Source organism: Pezoporus flaviventris, unplaced genomic scaffold (genome assembly GCF_033815535.1).
Source record: "Pezoporus flaviventris isolate CSIRO_AGI_PZ_B2104156 unplaced genomic scaffold, CSIRO_AGI_Pfla_v1 ptg000090l, whole genome shotgun sequence".
Classification (NCBI taxonomy): Eukaryota; Metazoa; Chordata; class Aves; order Psittaciformes; family Psittacidae; genus Pezoporus; species Pezoporus flaviventris.
Window position 1 is genome coordinate 2391718 of NW_026892638.1, and position 21695 is coordinate 2413412.

Consider the following 21695-nt stretch of genomic DNA (forward strand, 5'->3'; position numbering starts at 1 on the left):
TTGAGAATTGGAGCAAGAAAAAATTGGACACTATCAAATATCAAGTTTAAAATTTACATAAGGAACTGCCATCTCACAAAACACTTAAATAGTGCTTGGAGGACCTTGAGCTGTAGGGGAGAGAGGCATCGTTTTTTTATACCCTTCCTTTGCCTATAGTCCATCATCCTCCACATGGAAGGATCATGGAGGTTGCATGGAGTTTGCATGGAGGTTGCAGGAGGACCTTGAGCTGTAGGGGAGAGAGGCATCATTTTTTTATACCCTTCCTCTGCCTATAGTCCGTCATCCTCCACATGGAGGGATCATGGAGGTTGCAGGAGGTGCTGCTGCCTCATACTGGGGCTGGAATTCTGTTTGTTGACTTTGTGTCAAGAAGCCAACCATAGTTTCTCCTAGATTTATCTGTAGTACCATGCAGCAAAGTGTATGTCCAGCCTATGTATTACCATCATCCCCTGTTGTCAAGTAAAGTGCTCTGAAGTAGTGTACAGGGCCATTTTTTCAGATTCTGACAAGCATATGTTGAACAAGCAAGGAAGATTGCATGCGTGTGTAATTTATGGCAAGAGATGAGTTTGTCTGAAATTCATTAATTGAAAAAAATACTAGGCACTAAATGATGGATGATACATCTGACTAATTCTTCATGGCAGTTTATCTTGTGTATGAAATACACTTATGTATTTTATATCTTCTTATAGTTACGCTGATACACTATTGTCTATTAAGTCAGAGGCTTCATCTCAAGGCCAAGATTATTTAAGCTGGAATGATATCCAGAACTGCATTGACATGGTTAATATGCAAATTAAAGAAGAAAATGAAAGTAAGTAATTTTGCCTCTACATCTCCCGGCCAGATGATATTCTGATCCTAGATACCCAAGTATCTGTGCTGAACGACCTTGTTCAGATGCTCTTTGAGAGAGAAGAGTATTAAAACAGCTTTGAACACCTGTTGGGTTTTGAATGTCCTTGAAGTATTCCTAGTTGTGTTTTGGCAGGCTGAAAGGTACTGGGCGGTGTCTGCCTTTTGCAGTGTCACTGTCCTGGGTTTAGCAGTAGCAGTCAGTTTTTCTCCTTGGTAGCTGGTGCAGTGCTGTGTTTTGACTTTCAGCCTGGGAACAGGGCTGATAACACCAATGTTTTCAGTTGTTGCTAAGTAATGTTTACCCTGACCAAGGACTTTGTGAGGCTCATGCTCTGCCAGGGAGGAGGGGAAGCAGGGAGGAAGCAGAGACAGGACACCTGACCCAAGCTAGCCAAAGAGGTATTCCATACCACAGCACGTCATGCCTGGGGAGGTAACTGGGAGTTACCCAGAAGGACACATGGTCTTTTGGGTTGGACTCGTGTGTTGGCAGGTGGTATCGTATTCTCTTCCCTTGATATTTTCTCTTATCGTTGTTGTCGTTGGTGGTAGCAGTGGTGATTTGTGTTGTACATTGGTTGCTGGACTGTTCTTGTCTCAACCTGTGGGAGTTGCACTCTTTCAATTCTCCTCCCCATCCCTCTGGGAGCAGGGAAGGGGAGAGCCCCTGGGGGGGGCGAATGCGGGCCTCGACTGCTTCCAGCCCGGCACCACTCACTGGGAGTGAGTGAACAAGCTGTCTGGCAGGGTTTAAACCCCAACAGTCACAAACGCCATGGTCCTGCCCACTTGGCAGTATCGTTCAATATTTGCAGTGGATGGTCTTGCTTTGTGGATTTTGCAGAAATTACAGTCAAAGAGAATACTGGGGGATATGGGAAGAAATTACCGGCAGTGTCCTGTGGAAAAGGAATTTTTTTAATATTAAATTATTTCCAAGCCTTTTTTTTTTTTCTTCTTTCAAAAGGGAGTTGGTGAGAAATTATTTAGTGCAATTATCTGTCCTGCTGTCCTTCTAGGTAACTTGATTTCCTATATGAGAGTACCTTGTTATGCCTACTTTTCTAATATAAATGGAGAGTTTATTTATGCCCAATTTGCTGGAGAAAGGAAAGGGAAGCTTTCAGACTGTATGTCATTGGGAAGAAGCCTAGAGGGTAATTTAAGAGACTTCAAAAGGCTCGGGCTGTTTCCAGGTGGCAATAATGCACAGCACTTGTGTGCTTCCCGTAGTGCCATCTGTGTTGTGCATGCTATTGTTTCATACCGGTGAAGGAAGCTTTAAATTGCAGAAATACTAAAACTGACTATATAAAACTGTGTATTGCTTCCTAAATCTAGTTGTGGTGGACACTCATGGCTTGCTTGAAGTTTGTGTCCTTTGGCAGGATGGGATCCTGAGCAGTTCATTTGACTGAAATCATCACTTTCTTGTCTGAATTTCTGAAGTCACTTGGAATTGCAAAAGGCCTTAAGAAAGGTGGTCTTGCAAAAAGTCTTTAGTACTAAATAAGCTGCACTTGGTTTCAATGACACTAGCTGGGGATGGTTATTTGTGGCAGATAAGGGATGAAGAAGGGTAGCCTCTGTTCCAATAAGCAAGCCCTAAAGTTACTTGTTGACTGAAGTTCTGGGTGTCACTGGTTTGAACAATCAAGTGATTTCTCCTAAGGTCAACATTATCAGGTTGGTTATTTAAGGTAAAATTAAAAGCAGTGAGGTTAAGTTGATATGTAATCCTGTAGCTGAGAGGTCATATGTATGTATTTGTCCAAATCAGGATTCCAAATAATCTGGTCTGAAATGACTTGAGAATAAACCTTTCTGTGCTGAGCCAATATGTAGGAGAGCATATTTAAATATGATGCCCAATGTTTCCTCAAGTTTTGTGTAGATACTCGTACTCTGAAAGTAGGGAAGTCAGTTTTCCTTTTTTCAGGAAGGTTTGATTTTTATGAAGAGGTAGATTCAGATGAATCAGTAACTGTGGCAGAAAGGGACACTGCACAACTTCACAGGAATATCTGAGTAAAAATTATTTTAAATCAACTGCTGTTGCTGCCTCTGCTTCTTGTTACTTGATTTTTCTGTTCTTCATGTTGCTGCTTTGTTTGTACCTACTATCAGACAAGCTGCATCTTTTTTTGGTAACTACATCTCTAATAACTTTTCCATTTCATAGGAATCATTGCAATTGGTCAGATTAATGAAGCAATTGACCAAGGAAATCCTGAGAAAACTCTAGAAACCCTGCTGTTGCCCACAGCCAAGCTGCAAGATGTGAGACCAGTAAATGCAAGGCATTATCAGGATGTTCTGCACCACGCCAAAGCACAGAAATGCAAGGTTAGAGCTTTGACTGTTGCTGTTCGTGAGAACTGAAATGCTAATTCTTTTCACTTACATATGTATTCCTGTCCTGTTGCTCTGTTTAGATTATTTAGATGTTTCTAAATACACTAATGATAACAAACTACCACTAAGTAATTTCCACTATTATTCTGACTAGCAAAAAGGGATCAGTTCTCAAGGTATTAATACTAAGGCATATTCTGTATATGTGTCACTACTGACTTGATGTAACCTTGCTTATTTTTAATTCTACCAGGCTGCTGTAGCTATTATAAAATGTAGGCAGCAGTGGCCCTGATGTAGTTATGAATTTGTGCAAGGATCTAGTTACTAGACTGTGTCAGGCAGGTAGTTATAATATGGATGGGAATTGAGATTTTTTCCAGAAAGCAGTCATAGTCATGCTGAAGGCCTCACAGTGTTCCTTAACAGACCTCAGGTAAGTACTTTGAAGAGTCTCAGTTGCTTAAATCTCACGTTTCATAACAGTGAAGATTTGTACGTATTTCTGTTCTTGCTTTATCATGCAACAAGCTGACCATCTTGTATGTGCCTTCAGTTAAGCCTATCTGAGCAGGATATTGCCATCTGCTTCCCCAAAAGCAGTGCCCTGGTCAGCATCACAGCTCAGGGAAGCATAAACAAAGATCAGCCTAGCAGCTTGCAGGATGTGACTGAACACAGGATTAGCTTAAAGCTACCAGTACAGCACTTAAAATGTCCGGTGTTTGGAAAAGATGCTTAAAATTCACATAACACATTCGTAAAGTAATGCGGTCAGCTGGAGAAAGTAACTGAACTTTGGCTTGTAAAAATACCTTCTAGCTACCTGGCCACTAGCGGTACTTGCTGTGACACAGCGTGTTCCAGCAATCTACTGTCAGAGTTTTCAAAGGGCATTTGCACATCTCAATTTCTTGCTTGGATTCCCAGGCAAAGGCTGGTTTCAGTGAGCCCTGAATGCTAAGAAGCATCCTCCTTTTCCATGTGTGCTGAGGAGGGTTTGGTACATGCTGACTACCTTACCGGTCCTGCAAGGGTCAGGGTTGGTATTTGTGTGCAGAAAGTGTCTTTACAGGTGGTGGCTCTGCAGTGCTGGCCTGGGATGTGCCAGACCCTTTGTGTATGCATAGTGAGCTGGGATGTCCCCAGGGCAGGGACCTATGGCCCACAGGTGCCCTCATGCTTGTACACAGCAGCCCTGCTTGGACTCACTCCCTGGGTGCAAACCCGGTGCCTGATCCCATCCCTTTGTGAATGTGCTGATAGGAAACAAATGGGCGTCTCCCAGTTTTGGAACAAAAATTGTGCAATCTCTTTAAAATCTTCTTGTTCAAAAATTGTTGATGTTCCTAGAGACTTCCACTGGCCTTTCTTTCCTGAGGTATTTTGTTTTTGCAGCCCTTTGATAGCTATGTAAAATCCTCTGTAAACAGAAACATTGCTCCTGTTTAGGAAGAGAGCAAGACACTCTACTGTATGTGCTCCCAAAATAAATACTCAGATGCATTGATCTGACTTGCTTTCTATGCTGGTCCATCACAAGGACATTACTACCCTTTAGGTAAAGATATGAATTAGACTGAACTTTCCTTTAAAAAATAAAAAGTCCAAACAGAATTGAAAAGATACAGTGTCTAAATCTTGCTGGTCCCAAATTCTTCTGAGCCCTGTTTATAAAGCAGATCTGCCTTTAATTGTATTTTGCATGTTTAAAGAGTGAGCCATAGTAAAAGGCAATATTTGATTTACAAGGATCAGATAGATCTCTCTGTGAACTTCCTGTGTTCCCCAGTGTCTGGAAAAACATATGGGCCAAACCTGCCTGCTTTATTCTGGCCAGCCTGCTGTCACATCCCTGTAGCTGTGGTTGCTTTGGAGAAGTAGAGTCTGCATCAAAATCTCTCAATACCCTTTACAGGTCTTAATCTCAGATCGCACCTTTGTTCCTTGCTTGAAACTGAAAATGCAAACCTGGAATTTGTTTGTTCCTGTAATCTTAAACCACAGCATGTAGCAGTTCCCAACACCATTTCAAACCAAGAGTATTCAGGTTCCAGTGAAGAGAAACCCTGTGTTTAGGGAGGGTATTATTGATGGCTTAAAAGTTAAACAGATGTGTCAAACTCTGAAATGGTTCTTGTGTTATTTTATTTCTTGAGTCATAGGCATACAGATTTTGCAGCTAGGTTAATGGCTTCTTCTATTTACAATAGTTTTATAACATCTGGATTATTTTAGTTACCTTTAAAATCTGTTCTTATGCATGTTGAGGGAATGCTATGATTAAAACTAACTTAAATTAGGGGCCAGAAGAAATTGAAGAGGGGAAGTCTTATCAGGCTTCAAATTCCTTGAAGACGTTTTCTAGTGCAAATTATTTTATTTAAGTAAAGATTTTTACAATGCTATAATCAAACAGATGTAAAACATTTCTTCACATTCCTGTCTTACATGCTGTAGTTACAAATGCCAACCATTGAGCTCATTTTGCAGGAACTTATGCAGCTTCTGAATTTCTGTAAATGTAAAAGCTGACCCTGTACATTGTTAACATGGACAATAAATCATAACTAGTTTCAGTATTTGTAACACTGTAGGTATTTCCTGTGAGGATGTGGAAATAGAGAATGCTACGAAACAGCTTCCCTGTTTTGCTTACCAAGCAAGAATAAAAACTGCCTGAATTAACACTGATAAGGGTTAGCTCCCAGCAATCCTCATGGGCTAAAGGAGTGCAGGCGCTGACGAAGTGGAAGAACAAGTCTCCTGTGCAAAGCTGGTTAAGCAGAATCATAGGAGATTCTGCCTTTGGAAGTGTCAGGCTGCTTCTCTACAGCTGTAGATTTATTGCTTGTTGAACCCACGTGGACTCTGGTTCTTTATTTCCAGCATCCAGGGCAGTATTTTTTCTTGGCCATGTGACAGGGAGGTCCTGCAAAGCTCAACAGCTCCCACGCACGTAGAAAGTGCTTTTACTTGTTCCCATTTCCACTGGGCCAAAAACTTATTCACATCACTGTTCCTGCAGTAACTGTGGGCCGGGAGCTAACTCGAAGTATTTGTAAATCATGAATGGGCCTAAAGTGCTGTTTGAACATTGATCCCTCTTCTGGTGTTCAGAGGTTGTGGTGACTGATATTCTGTTTTCCTCTCTGTGGCCCTGAAACTGATCTTCTCAGAAGGAAATGGAGGGGTGACGGTGTATTTTAGGGCTGGAAAAGTATATTTCTGAAGATATTCCTTGTGTGGCTTGTGGAAGGAAGTGAATTTTTATTGAGATTGTGTTCCTTAACACTTTTTAATTTTTTAAGTTTAATTGTTGCACCTGAGGTTTGTTGCTGCCTGGGTTAATTCTATACAAAATCATAATTCCAGTAGTATAAATATAGAACTAAATTCATTTCTCCCTGGCTATTTTAACCATTGTTAGATAAATATTGGATTGATTTCTAATTTTCGACATCAGAAAATAAAGGAAAGGGTCAAGACAACTGTTTAAGCTGCTAAGGCATAAAGCAATTAGATAAAAAGAATACAGTCTATCTGTTTTGTAATAGTAATAGTTGATGTGATGGATAATAAGGATAATATTGCTTGGCACAAAGCAAATAGCAAAGATGGTAAGGATCAACAGACTGACTTTAACATACCAGAACCATTCATGAGTCTTGAGAGTTTGTATAATTGAGACATAGCAGAAAATTATAGTTGCAAGAGGTATTAAAAAGCCAAAGACAGCTAAAGAAACATAGTAGTAGAACTGGAAGGAAGATACGGTTTCACAGGCATTGTGCACGTCATGGCAGGTATAAATGTCCAGTTGTTTCACATAATAGCTCTGTTGCATTATGCAAAGTGGCAGCATGTACAGGAAGACAATGGCCCATACAGCAGCGCAGACTGTGATGGCATAGACACGTTTCGGCAGATTCTTGTAGGTGAAGGGATGAACAATGGCCACATAGCGGCTGATGCTGATGCACATGAGCAGCAGAATGGAGCAGTACATGTTGCCATAAAACACTGCTGTGGCAGTTCGACACATCATTTCCCCAAATATCCAGTTGTTCCCGTTGATGTGGTACACTATTTTGAAGGGCAGCATGATGCAGAAGAGCAGATCTGAAACAGCCAAGTTTGTGTAGAGGATGGCAGTGCACACAGACCGGATTCTGAAGAGCAGCATCCACAAAATGATGGCATTAGATGGTACACCCAATAAAACAGCACTGAGGTAGATGGTGGGTATTAGCTTGGTACTCAGAGAACTAGTCAGATACTCCAGCGTGGTGTTGTTCACTGTTGCTAAAGTGGAGTCATTTGATTTTTTTGAAGAGCATTTGTGTTCTTTGATATGAATGGTCGTTGTTTCGCCTTCTATAGCATATGGAGGGATGTAATCATAGTCTCTTGCTGAAATTCCACGGAAAGTCTTGATAAGTGACACAGTTTTAATTGCAGAGCCATTTAGTGAAAATTCTGAAGCTTAAAACAAAAAAAAACAAACCCGTTGTTAAAAAGACCAAACTATTTGATTAGCAATACAGTTCACCTTCAGAAATGGAGAACAATAAACATCTCTTGTGAAAAACAGTATATGTTTGGATTTGGTGGCATTCTCCTTTGCTTTGGGTGTTCATGTCAAATGAACCAAAGGACAGTCTTCACTGATTTTTGTCATCTCACACCCAACCTTGAAAATTTAGAATGAATTAAGTGTTAGGTGTAGCTTTTTGCATTTTTCATGTTTTCAGTAATCTTGGGCAGGGGGTGGACAAAAGGGGGCAATCAGACATCTGGGCGATCTCTATCACCTCTAGAGGGTTTTTTCCAGTAGAAACAATGTTGGAAACTCATCATATAAGCAGCAGCTTTGGTCTAGGCTTGATCAGAATTTCCAAAGCAAACAGCAGTACTCTCCTTGTCACTTCGTGGATGAAATCCATGACTGAAAAGATGCAAAAAGCTATCATGTCTAACACAGTCTGAAAGTTTCAATTTAGAAAATGGAAACAACCCTCAATATTTTTGGTGTCACATATCAAATTAATGTTGTTATTCAGTTTCTGACTAAAGTAAACCAGATCTTTTCATCTGTGTGTGAGAATGGGGAGTTCATCTTGAGAACAAAAAACAAATGCTTGGACTTGTATTTTCAGTGTGTAAATATCTGTAGCATGTGGGCAAGGTCAATGATGCCACTTTTATTAATGCCTGTTCCTCTGTCTTTAGTAGAGACCTTTGTCGGGACACCAACATTTCCAAATGAAGCACAAACATGTTCAAAATACTTTTCTAAAACCACATCTTGTGATGCATCTTGAAACCGAAATTCAAGAGTGGACTGAAGTTTGGATGAAAACCTAAGTGTTTTTCTTTTATTTTTCCATACTGGAATAAAATATGGAAAACAGTTTTATCGGCGCTCACTAAAAGATTTATGGTAGAATATTCTGAAATTATAATTAGTAAATTGCTCCTCTTTTAGTAATTTTCTGGATCTTTAATCCATGAAGTGAATTCTAATCACTCTTTTAAAGACCTATATGTGCATGCATGTGCATACATATATATTGTATATATGAAAACCACCTTTAAAAATAAGCATGGTTTGAAAAAAGATTTAATTCTAGTAAGGAAAAAAAGGGCTTACTATTTGGTAATTTGCTTTGGCTATTTTTGTCACACAAGTTATTTGAGCATTTCCTTCTAATAGCACCATCTGTGAAGGCGTAATTCTGTTGAACTTTTCAAAGCAGAAAGAACGACACTCTACAGGTTTAAGGTTGTCATGTCACTACAGAAATACTATAGAGAAGATGTGTCTTCAGTTAGCACAGAAAGTTCCTTAAATAAAATTTACTGTAGAAAGTGACTGGGGGGAGGTAAGGTGTCACTGAAATGGAAGGATAAAAATCTGCCTGAAGTGAGACTTCCTATAGTTTTCTGTAATGATGCATGTACAGCTCATTTAAGCTGTCAAAGCATCAGCATTATCAAAAAGCCCATGCTATTGACTTAAAATATGGAATAGACTCACCTGTTGTGAAAAGACTGGAGGTAAGAGAGAGCAGTCCAGTGAAAACCAGTATCTTCATTGTAGTACATGAAATCCAGCTAGCCAAACAACAATGCTGACCTAGTTCATCTCGAAGTGTTTTGTTTCTCGAGGGGACTTTTTCCCCTCTGTAAGGGGCTAAAGAATGATTGATCTGTCCTCCAGAAGCATTCTGTAGGCATGAGGTTTATGGCAAGCAGCTAGCTTGTTCTTTGTCTGCTACAGCAAAAGGGTGTGACGTATCCATCTATGCACACATGACTCAGTTTCAGCCCCTGCCCAACACAGAGATAAAATTGTTTTGTAGCAGCAGTTTAACTCCTAATTCACCACAAGCCCAGAGCTGACATGGGGGGGTTCTACTGGAATTTGCACATACAGATATTTGGGGTAAAAAGGTGTTTCTGGAAAAAAATTAAAGGGTGTGTTTAGTAAATCCTCAAGGGTCCCGTCCACAGACTGAAATTGCTGAACTCTGTAGCCTTCTCAAGGAAGCAGTCAGGCTTGAAGAGGAGTGCAGTGATCCCAGTTTAGCAAACGCAAAGGTGATAGCAAGCCACATATACAAACATGCCTTAAGAAAACTATGATCTGCTCTGCCTTCTGCTTCCCTACCCACTGTTAACTGTCTGTGCTCCTGCAGTCTGGCTGCCGGCTCCACTCAGACAGTTCCCACCCCTCCAACCCTCCAGCCTCTAAAACCTTTCCCCTTTTTTCATCTGCTGTTTTGTTGCTCTCTTCCTTTTTCCGTCTGGCTTGTTTTGTTTTGTTTTGTTTTGTTTTCTTTCTTGAATGCCAAATAACAATGGCTATCTTCAGCAGAAAAAAAATAAACCCAAGTCTTGGTCTGGCTTCCAAGCTAGCAGCGAGGCTCAGCGTAAGCTGTACTTGGCTCCAGAGCAGTATTTGCATCTGTTCTTTTAGTTAGTATCCAGTCAAAGCTGGATACAAGATAAGGAATTATTTTCAATTCTTCAGTCCCTTTCTCAAAATTATCAGCTGTAGTTTGTGAATTTAGTATATACTCTGTCAAGTGTTAACTCCAGCTTTCCTGTTGGAAAAACTTGTGGTGTGTGTTCGCTGTCATGAGATTGCCTAACACTGTTTGATTTTATTTAGATATTCTGCTACCTTGTTTACACGTATGATGCAGACTCCAAGAATCTGCCTTCAGGGCTTTTTGCCTCTGTCTTTGTAGTTTCTGTGGGTAACAAATTTCTTGGATATTTGGCCTGGAGTTGGGCACAAAACAAGGGGATATTCTTTGCAAAGTTGGTTCTCTGTCCACTCTGTTTAGCTTGAGAGTTTCTGGGTTCTTTTTTTAATGAAATATTTGTGTGAAATAGTCCTAGATCTTTATCAAATCAGTACTTTCCTGTTTCTGTCATTATTAGCCTATTACAGACCTGGCACTCCTATTTCCTCTTTAGAAGGATTCCCACACTCCACATGGCCCTTCCCCATCCCCTCCCACCCCTCCACCGCACCTCACCCTCCTCTCTACCATTAGATTTTAAAGGCCACTTTAGCTCTGAAATCCTGTTTTCTCAGCTGAAGCATTGGCTAACCTGTGAACATGGGCAGCCAGAGGAGGGTTGGCAAGCAGGAATGCTGAGCCCACTTCCTACACCTTCTATTTTAACTTGGATTTAATGCCATGTACTGTCAGTCTGTAGGAAGAGTGAGACCTGCTCTACTGCTTAATTCCTGAAGCATTTGCCACGTGAGCTAGGTTATCATTACTAATCCTGAGCTGTCCTATGTCAGTTCGTGCTGTTATTTCCTAGCACAATGTGTACTCAGGTGTACACGCGGATCCCTTCCAAATAAAGTATTCTGAAAGAAAACCAACTTCCTGGAGTCTTCTTCTCTGTGCTCTTTATGCTGCTGTCTCAGTGCTGCTTGATAATGTGTGGTTTCATTTGACAGTCAGATTACTTTGCCTTTGTATCATAGAAATAAAAATGTTTCTACCTTCACTCGAGTTTTTTATTGATTTTTAGCAGGATGGCGTCTTTTATACATGGAAACTGTCAGAGATTTCTATTTGAGCAGGAGTTTATTGAAGTCGGCAAATAAAATATGAATGTGGTTTATTGCTGATTTTAAGCAGCCAAATTCATTTAGTGTCCAAGAGCTTTGAAAGAGGAGAGCTGTATGAGTAGGTTCAGATAACTTTTGTTATAATTCTTTTTTTTCAAGGCTTTTCTGTATTGTATTTTTTAGGAATCCCAAGATGAATCAGCACTTCTGTGGCTGGATGAAATACAAAAAGGAATCAGTGATGGCAATAATAATATAAAAGAGGCAGCAATCTGTAAGCATTACCCTGCATCTTCATTGTTTTCTTAGTCTTGAAAAACTGAAATTGTATTTCACTTTTTCCACATCAGGGAAGTGTGGTAGCCATTTAAATACATCAAAAGAAATGAATGCATTCTCTTTGTCGTACTGAAAATTTGGGTGACTTGGATCTTCAGCGGTGGTATTGGTTTTATACAAAGTGGTAATCCTTGAGGCTTGGCTAATAATTCAGTGGATTTGGTTATATAGGTTAACATCATGACTAAGATTTTTACTGTCAGTGTATCTTCATAAAGCTAGTGAAATGTTAAGATACGTGAATAAGAAAGGATATACTGTTCAGGATCTTATTTTGCTTATACAAGTCTAATATCCTGAGGCATGTTGTAAGACCAAATTCTTACATATTTGCAACTTTGTTTATTCCAATTTTATTATAATGCCTTTTTTAATTGCTAACAAACAAGAAATAGGAATATAACAACTTTAAAATGGTGTAGAAAAAGCCCTCAGGCTTTTTGAAGTGCATAATCTTCCAATCTGTAAGGAGGAGGAAATCTGTAGCAAAAATGTGGAGGCTTGTACTGGATGTGCTCAAGACCTTCTGTCAAAGTTTAGATTTAATACAATAATTTTAGAGACCTATTCATAATATGAAATACACTTTGGCACTTAATGTCGAAGCCAGTGTAGCTAGGTGTATGGGGCACCCTGAAGAACATGACGGGGTCCCAATTTTTTCCTGCCTTGGGCCAGCACAGCGCAGCTGAGACTGATAGCTTGGCATTGGGTATTGGTTCACATTCTGCTTGACTTGACTTTGGATGAGTCAGTGTCGCCTTCTTTTGCACCCTAAGAGCTTGTGAATACAACTGCTGAAGTCGGTGCATTCCTGCAGCACTGCATTCAGCTTTTGTTAGTGTAGTGCAGCAGCATAATGTTTACTTATAGGCAGGTTACGTCAGTAGTTAGTGTTTGGGAAGTTGTGGGTGGAAGAAAACAAACACGGCTAGCTATGATGATAAAATCCTCTATTCCTGCTACAGAAACACTGCATGTAGTGTTGCTGTTACTTTAGAATTGATTTGATTGGTCAGTACAGTCTTAATGATGTAATGACTGTAATCAAATACACTGAATGATAGACTCATAGAACAGTTAGGGTTGGAAAGGACCTTAACATCCTCAAGTTCCAACCCCCCTGCCATGGGTAGGGACACCTCACACTAAAGTATTTTCATAGATCACACATCTGCAGTGAAAAGTGCCTCACTTATGTGTTCTGAGATGGAGTCAGACTCATATTGTCCCAAATGAGCTTTTATACTCAAGAGCACTGGTACCTTCTCTTGTGGACAAAACCGGTGTTCAATCAATGCCATCCAGAGGCATGAGGAATTATCTGAGCACAAAGAAGGGAAGGAAATGCACAGCTTGTAAACAGGTGTAAGTTAAAGCTAAAGAGCAACTTGAAAACATTCTGATTTGTGTCCACTGGTGTAAAAGCATTGAGAATGTATCTCATAAATGGCCTGTAAGAATTAGCACAGGATTATCCAAATACAAATACCAGACAATGTTGCTAATGATAGAATCATACAATCATGGAACAGTTAGGGTTGGAAAGGACCTTAAGACCATCTAGTTCTTTCTTATATCTGATCTAAACTTCCCCTGTTTATGTTCTAACCCATTACCCCTTGTCCTGTTGCTACAGTCCCTAACTGTATGGATGGAGTAGTCCATCCCCAGCATCCCTAGCCCCCCTTCAGATAGGCCACTACTCCATCTACTAGCTAGTTTTGCAGTAAAATCTTTTAATTTAATCCATGTTTCACAGCTTTTCACAATCAAGTATGATCAGTAGAACTGTTGTAACGAGTCACTTGTGGAAATAGCTACTAATCTCCTGTACTCCGCCCTCTAGGTTGAAAGGAAGCAGTGTCAGCACAACACATTCTTCAGAAGAGCTCTAAGGTTTTGGAGCTAAAATCCATGATTTAAAATTTCCCCACGGCACAGAACCTGATACTTCGTATAACAAACACTTCCTGTCTCAGGAAGTTAGCATGTGTGTTCACGTAGTCTAAACTTAAAGTTCAGCTTGATCACAACTTGGGAATGAACTTTCGCTTTGATCTATCTCAGAGACACTATTTTTGAAAGGCGCTCCCCACATCCCACTCCAAAACTTTTGCAACATAGTGAGATATTTTTTAGTCAGAACAAAATGTATTTTTGAGATTGCGGCAGTAATGACAATAAAACCAGCAGTAAACTAAAAGAAGGTATCGGCAGCTGTACTGAAGCAGTCTTGATTCCTTCCAAACTAATTTTTATGACTTCTGTAAATCCTAAATACTACAGTGTTAAAATTTTAAAAGATTTTTACAAACTGTCTTCCCTGTCACTAAAGGACTTTCTCTTGTATTCATTTAGGAAGATGTGTTCAGTAAACGCTGGTGGACTCCCTAACTCTTTGTGTTGCTGTGTGGTTTGCACCACCTTGCTTCACTCCTTGAACTAATTCAACTATTGTACTCCTTATCTAAGTGGAAGGCAAAATGAGATTGGCAAAATATCAGCTGTATAGATTTTGGGAATAGACACCAATTCCAGCCTTAGTCTTGCACAGGAAGTCTGTCTGTCAAAACAGGATTTGTCATAAAAGGGTCTCAGTTATGGGAAAAAGCCAATATTTGGCCCTTTTGAGATTTTGGCCTTATCGCCCCAGACAACTGCATCTATCTGTCTATATCATAGCTGTTTGAAAGGACGGGTGTCAAAAAAAGCCCTTCGCAGTGTTGATCTGGTACTGGCATCCCAGCTGCTGCAGGAGCAGACTGGACTCTGCAGTTCTGCAGCTGAGGGTGGCTAAGCTCTGTTTATCTTATAGTTTTACAGGGTTTACATGGCCCTCCTTTAAAGCAACATCTGCAGTATTAATTGTTAGCACTTCAGTGGAAAGAAATAATTTCTATTGAATTCTTTTTGCCCTATAGACATATTTTATTTTTTTTCCTTCAAAAACAGAGGCATAATTAATTAAAAGATTAAGAAAAAGCCAGGCAGCAGGGGACCTCGAGAAACAACTATTAGCTAGGTTGTGTGCTGTTCTGTCTTCAGAACAGCTTCCAGCGCCCGTAACTACAGGATGAAAAAGAGGAAGAAAAGCATTCAAATACAGGTGCCCAGAGTTAATGAGGCACATAGGACTCATTATGAGTAGGCCTGAGCCCCCAGAACCACCTAGGCCAGCAGCAGCAAGCTGGTAATCCATGACTTCCCAATTTTTCCTGCTTCCTCACTGCTGAAGTCGAATGCCTGGGCATCACAAGACCACAACTGTGGTATAAAGCGTTCTCCAGTCTCACGGGGAGCATATGTATGCTTGGCAGGTGTTTGTTTCAAAGCACAGAAATATATTGGGATCCTGTCTTGTAGGAATCCAGACAGTGGTGGTGCGGTGTTCGCTTCTTCTCAGCTGGCTGTGAGAGTATTTGGAGATTGATCTATTACTGTCTAGCCAAATCTACCCATTTCACCTTTGTCAAACTAGCCACAAGGAAAAACTTTCTTTTGCTGAAATGCTCCCCTGCTAGCTAGGTCTCATGCTGTGCCTCCTGTGTGTAGGCTTCTGATACTGACTCACCTTTTGGGTCTGCTCTGTGTAGGCAGAGCAATTAAGCACATGGAGGGATCTTTTTTGTATTAATCTGGATATACACAAGATAAGGAGAAGCGTTTGGTGTTGCAGTGTGAAGTGCAGCTGTGGGATGCAAAGGTAGTCAGGTTCACTTAGGTCAGTATATAAGGTAGATATTCTGGCTATATGTCTAATCACTTGTTTTTCTGTGCATGGATCTTGAGTTTAGATGTAAGGGAACACCATTAAAGACCTGAGCAACAGTTTCTAAAGCCGTGTATACCTCTAGTGTGTAAGGCACTTTGAAGTGGCATTTTCTACCACATGATGTCAGGTGTGGTGGTATCAGCTCCTTTGGTGATGGTGGGACCTGTACAAAGCAAAGGACACTTACGAGGTCCTGAATCAGTGTGTGTAACATCATATAACTTTGAAAATGCTTCATAGCATCACCTTTCAGGGCACTTTTGTGCCCTGAAAGCAAGAGCTGCATTTATGCCAAACTCAAAGGCATGCATTTGCTGCATCAGCTTTAAACAAGCTCCCAATGGGTGAGGACAAAAAAGGATCCTGACTAGGATGCTTAGTTTTTAAAGACTTTGCTCAAGGCAATCAGTTTTTATTCCTGTTTTCCATGGTAAAAATGAGCATTAAGGTTTACAGCTTATAACCTAATGACTTCAGGTTTCTCTAGAAGTCTCCAAAATGATCAGCAGATGATGGTCTTTCTGTTAGGGCAGACTAAGTGCAGGGGTACCTACCATCCCCAACCTCTGCTCTGGTATCATCTGGTGTGTCACTTGATGGGGGGGAGCAGCTATGCCCTCAGATCATTCTCTGTTGTGCTGCATCCCAGCATGGGTGGAGTGCACTCTTTCTACCTAACAAGCTTGCTGCTCTCCAGAATGCTTGTCCTTACAAGCATGAACGATGCTGCAATGGGTGAAGCACTGAATTACTGAGTATGTTATTCTGTCTGTGTGTGCCAACATTAGAAGTCCATTATCAAGGTTGCTGGAGGCTAGAGCTGTGGGTGCATAAACCACTTAATTTTCTGTCATTATTTTACCCTAGTGGCTGTTGGAACATCAGTGATTAATAAGAGCTTGGAGAAGGGTGATTCACAGCCAATCCTGATGATACTACAGTCCAAGTTTGGATTAAGGCTGATTCCCGAGTGTGCTGAAACCTACTTCAGGAAACTCTCTGAAGCCAAGAATCTGAAAGCTATAGAAGGTAAAAAACTTCCCGAATAGCGCAGTTCCATGCGTCTGTATTACTGAGACAACAGGAAAACCAGTACAGAAGTCTTACGTAAAATCACTGTAAACTGAGGAAGGCAGTTGCTGGTTTTAAATCTTTTGAGAAGTGTTATACTTGCCCAAGAGCTTTTTATGAGATGCTGCACGGTTGTGCGTGTCATCCAGACCACAGTACATGCTGATGAATGGGTCTAGCTATTTCTAGAGTCTAGCTATTACTTTCTAGAATCTCAAACTAGCCTCTGAGTGAATTTACGACAGCTTCCTGACTGTCAATAGACTAGTCCATACCCTCAGAAAACCATGTCATTTTCCAATGTAAGGATGTTGGGTGGATTTTTGTTTGGTTGGTTTGGGGGGGGGTATGTTGTTTGTTTATTGTTGGGGGTTTTGTTGGTTTAGTTTGGTGTTGTTTTGTTTGCATTTTTTTTTGTTTGTTTTCTGATTTGTTTGTTTGGTTGGTTTGTTTTGTTTTCTGGTAGTAGGTGCAGAGAAGCATTAGGCTGCACAATTCAGCCTTACAGGTTTCTGTAAAGAGCAAGGCAGGCTGTGCCAGAGTGTCCGTAGTCCACTTATGGTCTCTAGACATTGCCAGAGCATCAGGTATCAGCAAAAGCTGGGCTAGAATCTGCCCGTAGCAGGATGATAGGATGTTCTGTCATGTTAGAACCGCAAGCTGATCATAGCTAACGCAGCCAAGATTAGCTAACAACTAAGAGGAAAAGTTACTGTCAATGTAGTACACTTTCTTAGAGTAGGTGGACATATTTCATCCTGCAGCATGGGTTTAAGGGAGCATTTTGCACAGCTGTCCTCTCAGCTTTACCTTGGGGCCTTTTGTCCATGAGGAAATGAGGCTTTTCCTGTCTGTCAGGATACAGCCTTGTTTACCGAAGCATTAAACAAGACAATGTGGATTTAGAAAATGTCCCATGTGAGGTAGGTGTCAATAAAGCCAGCATCTGGCCAGAAGACAAGAACAACATTTTTTTATAAACAGTCTCAGTTCCACTTATGTGAGTGTTGATGGAAGATACACTGCATGCTGCTTCAGAAGCAAGCACTGATTCAGTGTGTTGGGGTTTGGAGCAGCTGGCAGAGGACCTGCACTACATCACAGCTGTATCATTCTAAAAGAATGATCCTGATCCACCTAACAGAATATTTTGAAAACATCCTTACTAGAAAATGGCCCAGGATATACAGTACCTTTGCATGTAAAATGGCTATGTAGCAAACACAGAGATGAGAAATGAGTAGAAAGAGCTGTAATGTAACAGTGCAGCAGGGCACAGATGTGTACTAATGGTACATATTGCTCTTAGATTCTAATGAAAGTCCATGGATTAAACTGGTAATGAAAAACATGTATGATTACTACTACAATGTGGAAACTGAGGAAGGCACCTGTGATGCCCCCAAAGGAGTTGTACCAAAAACTTCATGGTTATCTGGTGAAGAAATTCAGGTAGGTGGCTGAAATGTTTGCTTTTATTGCAAATGCAGCATAAGCATTTGAGAGAGATAGCAAAATATGTGAATATCAAGGATTGAGGCTGTGCTGGGTGAGACTGAAGATCACTTTAGCTGCTTCTGACAATAGCAGCAACTTAAGGCTAAGCAGTATTAGCACAGTTTCCTGTCTGATGTCTGACAATGCTTCAGGGACTTCCTAAATGGAAGTTACAGCATACTTTTTAATGGCCACCAGCAGAAACTGGTGGAGGAAAGTCTGATAGCTTCCATACCCTTTTATATTTTTTTGGACTTTGCATTGGTCTGTGACAAGGAATTTCATTATGTATGTAGGGGCATGTGGAAACACTGTTTTATGTTTTAATCTAATTATCTGACAGCATTCTTGTACCTCCAAGTTCAATAGGATGAGTGTGATACTTGGAACTTTCTTACTGTAGAGATTTTGCATTAACATGAAATATAACCTGGAACAAAGTAGATCACAGAAGCTTCTGCACAATTAGGGTTTTTTACTTGCAATGGTAACAAAGTAGCTTTTCCTTCATGCTGATAAAAATCTAGGGGTAAATAAGAGAGGCTTGGATGGGATGAGCAGAAGCTGTATATACAAGGGCTGGACTACACGATCTCCAGAGGTAGCTTACAAACCTAATGATTCTGTGATATGGTGAAGAGAATACAGAACAAATTCCAGGATGGTTTTGGCATGAGGCTTTTTTTTCTGTTAAATGACCTTTTTCCATTATTTCTTAACAGAGCATTGTTGGGCAAGTTACAGCAGATTACAATCGAGAGCAGCTGTGGCTTGCTAATGAAAATCTGATTGTTCAGCTGCAAGCCAGAGCAAAGGGATTCTTAGTCAGAAAAAACTACCGGGAGAGAAAAGCTTACCTTCAAAGCCAGGAACCATCTGCCATCAAAATACAGGTATTGTTCTAGAATGAGACGGTGACAGGGCTTGGGTAATTTTCTGCATGTGACAGGTGATCTGGCTGATTCCTACCACTGACAAAATTTTCAAAGAGGTGTGTCTGCCTGTTTTCATGATCAGCAGTTCAAACTTCTACATCTGCAAATATGTTCTTGTCCTCATTGGAGAAATTGTGTTTTTAAACAACAAATATCAGTTTTAAAAGAATAGCTCATACCAACCTGCAGTCTAAGTTATTTCAATGAAGAAACTCAGAAATACATAGCCCTGGCTTTCTTTTCAGCTGTTCAGCCTTGTGCAACACACCTAACTATGCATAGTACAAAATCAGAACACATTACTGCGTATTGAAGCAAAAATTCCTTGGCAAAGAACAGCTTAGGAAATACATTCCTTTCTAGACTACCCCCAGTTGGAAGTAATTTCCCTCTGCTCCTTGAAGTCATAGCTGGGTAGGGAGTGGCAGCCACTCTGGTGTTCTCAGGCTCTGGCAGTGTTTCTTCAATGTCTTCAGCTTGCAGAATTCTTTAAAGAGTAGAAAGAAAACTCTGCTAGGAGTGTGAACATGGATGAATGCATGCACAGTGGTTTTAAATGGTGAAATAGCCACCTCCCGCTAGAAGCAATTTACACCAGTCTTGAAAGATGATCACTCAACCTTCCCAAAAATAATAGAAGAATTTACAACTGATGTTTTCTAATCTATAATGATACAACTCATGATTTTACCAATAGCAGCTGCCACTGGGATTAGCTTTTCACTTTCTTGCACGGTGTCTAAGCCCAGCAAAGGACTGTCTATTCTTTGAGAAATTCTGGGTCTGCAAAAATATATAGAAATGTAGATAAATGAAGTTGATCTCTGATTATTTTCTATGGGTGTTAAAATAGAAATGAACTGTGAAAAGATAATACGTAGAATTAAAAAGCTGGAGTCACTGGCTGGATAGAGATGAGATGCAAAATATGTAAAGGTGATAAGAATATCAGTTATTCCTGTCATTGGGTTCCTTACCAAGAGTTTGCTTCTGAGCTAGCAAAGGGGGGGCCAACTGAGGGAACTGGGAGCTTGTAATTTGTGGTACAAGATGATCCTGAGTGACCCTGGAAGATCAGAGACTTGGGAAGGAGTTCAGGCCAGGAACAATTGGGGTCCAGCTAGGTAGGGAACAGCTTTTGGATATAATGAACAAGAGCTGGCACAGTATTCCTTGTGTGGGATGAAGCCAGTGACAGGGATACTAAAGGATATGGGTGTACTGGAGATAAGGATACGGATTCTTATCTCTGTCCCTCCCTACAGGGAAGGGAAGGAAATGGCACTGGAAAACAAACTTTGTTCTAAGATTGATCAAAATTAACATGAAATGTATCAGGGCACCTAAAAATATAAAGGCAAGCTTGCCTACACCTTAGTTATCTTTTTACCACAATGGCAGTTTTTATTTACATGATAAACACTGTCGTTAATTTTAGTGTAAATATGCATTTCTTGTTAGTAGTAATGGTCTCCTGCCTTTTATAAAACAGGCTTTCTGGAAAGGATACAAACAAAGGAAAAGCTATGTTGACAGACTAAAGGTGCTTCAAGGCAATGTTGCTGCTATTGTTAAGGTAAGATCCCCCTATGTTTTGGTGCCTGAGTATGTTTTGTCCCTTGGCTTGGTCCTCCACCACCTAGAAATCAGAGGCAAGGAATACAAACAGGAGACACTTGTGCTCCAGAAATGTTGATGGTGTTGAAAGTTGTTTAATTGACAGGGTAAGCGAATCACTTCTTGAAAGTGCTGTGTTTGACTTCTATCAGGCTTTCCTGAACTTAAGCATCTCCTAAAAGATTTCCTTACACTTCCCTTTCCACAATGCTAAATTAAAAAATATTTGAGTTGACAGTGTGTTACATTTCATTAAAAGCTGTCAAATCTGTTTGAAAAGTGTTCACCTTTCTGAGATGCTGATGGGATATTATGTCATGAGTATTGCACGATATGGTTTCCTGTGTCTGAAGGAGACTGGTTTACAACTGAGAGCTGAGGCTTGAAGGTAGAAACTGCTGTCAAAGATTATGCTACACACAGGTGGTTAGACCCTCCAGCTCGACTTGCTGTCTCAGTCAAAGCCCATTAATCTGGTCACTGGACTGTAGGAGCCCAGTGGTACAGTCATCTATGGTGCCGATTATAAGAACAGTATGCCTGCATAACAGGACTCTCAGAAGTAAGTTTAAAACATTCACGTGCAAACAGTTTGCGCAGTGTCTGTTAAGTTTTTATTTCATTTAAATTTCAGATTCAGTCATGGGTCAAAATGTGGCTTGCAAAGAGATCTTACAGGAAACGTCTGCAATACTTCAAGGATCATGTAAGTCCTTTTCCTTCACTTTGGATATGAAGCATTAAAATAGGGTAATACAACTGTACGGGCAGTTTTGGGAATCTCAGGAAAGAGATTCTGCAATGCGCATTTCTGAGCAGAGATGTCTCATAACTAGACTCTTTTGCCTAATGTTGGTCCCTTTCAGAACAATGAAATTGTGAAGATACAAGCATTTCTCAGAGCAAACAAAGCCAGGGAGGACTACAGAACACTAAGTAAGTGGTTAACAGGTGAATGCTGCATGTTTGGAGAGAAGTATGGTACTATGTTCAGTTTTTCTGTTTGTTTTTTTAACCTTCACCTGGGGTTTCTCAATCTTCTATTCCCCTTCAAAAGCAGATGCAAGTGTTTGCATACCAGTTGTTTTACAGCTAAAAGCATTTTGGTTAACTGTACTTACACAGTATGTCA

The 21695-nt window shown here is 40.4% G+C and overlaps 2 protein-coding genes across 6 annotated transcripts in view; one reads left to right on the plus strand and one right to left on the minus strand.

Moving 5' to 3' along the window:
* Positions 1-21695, plus strand: part of IQGAP2 (IQ motif containing GTPase activating protein 2) — a 124641-nt gene that overhangs the window by 81422 nt on the left and 21524 nt on the right. For 2 of the 4 annotated variants that reach the window (XM_061475819.1, XM_061475821.1), the window contains 9 exons: positions 705-829; positions 3056-3219; positions 11513-11603; positions 16311-16472; positions 17824-17966; positions 18734-18904; positions 20439-20522; positions 21198-21269; positions 21430-21499. In XM_061475819.1, coding sequence (XP_061331803.1) covers positions 705-829; positions 3056-3219; positions 11513-11603; positions 16311-16472; positions 17824-17966; positions 18734-18904; positions 20439-20522; positions 21198-21269; positions 21430-21499 — 1082 coding nt within the window. The remainder of the gene's footprint in view (positions 1-704; positions 830-3055; positions 3220-11512; positions 11604-16310; positions 16473-17823; positions 17967-18733; positions 18905-20438; positions 20523-21197; positions 21270-21429; positions 21500-21695) is intronic. The other 2 variants (XM_061475822.1, XM_061475823.1) reach the window with 1 other exon arrangement.
* Positions 5362-9540, minus strand: F2RL2 (coagulation factor II thrombin receptor like 2). 2 transcript variants are annotated; one of them, XM_061475825.1, is made up of 2 exons: positions 9269-9540; positions 5362-7707 (listed from the first exon to the last, which is right to left on the minus strand). In XM_061475825.1, the coding sequence occupies exons 1-2, from the start codon at positions 9324-9326 to the stop codon at positions 6626-6628; spliced, it is 1140 nt and encodes a 379-aa protein (XP_061331809.1). In that variant the 5' UTR covers positions 9327-9540; the 3' UTR covers positions 5362-6625. The 2 variants fall into 2 exon arrangements, with proteins under 2 accessions (XP_061331809.1, XP_061331808.1); XM_061475824.1 differs by having other exon boundaries at positions 5362-7713; positions 9269-9535.

Excerpts from the sequence above, each read along its gene's own strand:
- F2RL2 (XM_061475824.1), bottom strand. The coding sequence starts at position 9,326 with ATGAAGATACTGGTTTTCACTGGACTGCTCTCTCTTACCTCCAGTCTT. Across the intron at positions 7,714-9,268 it reads CTCCAGTCTTTTCACAACAG|CTTCAGAATTTTCACTAAAT; the intron begins GTGAGTCTATTC and ends TTTTGTTTTAAG.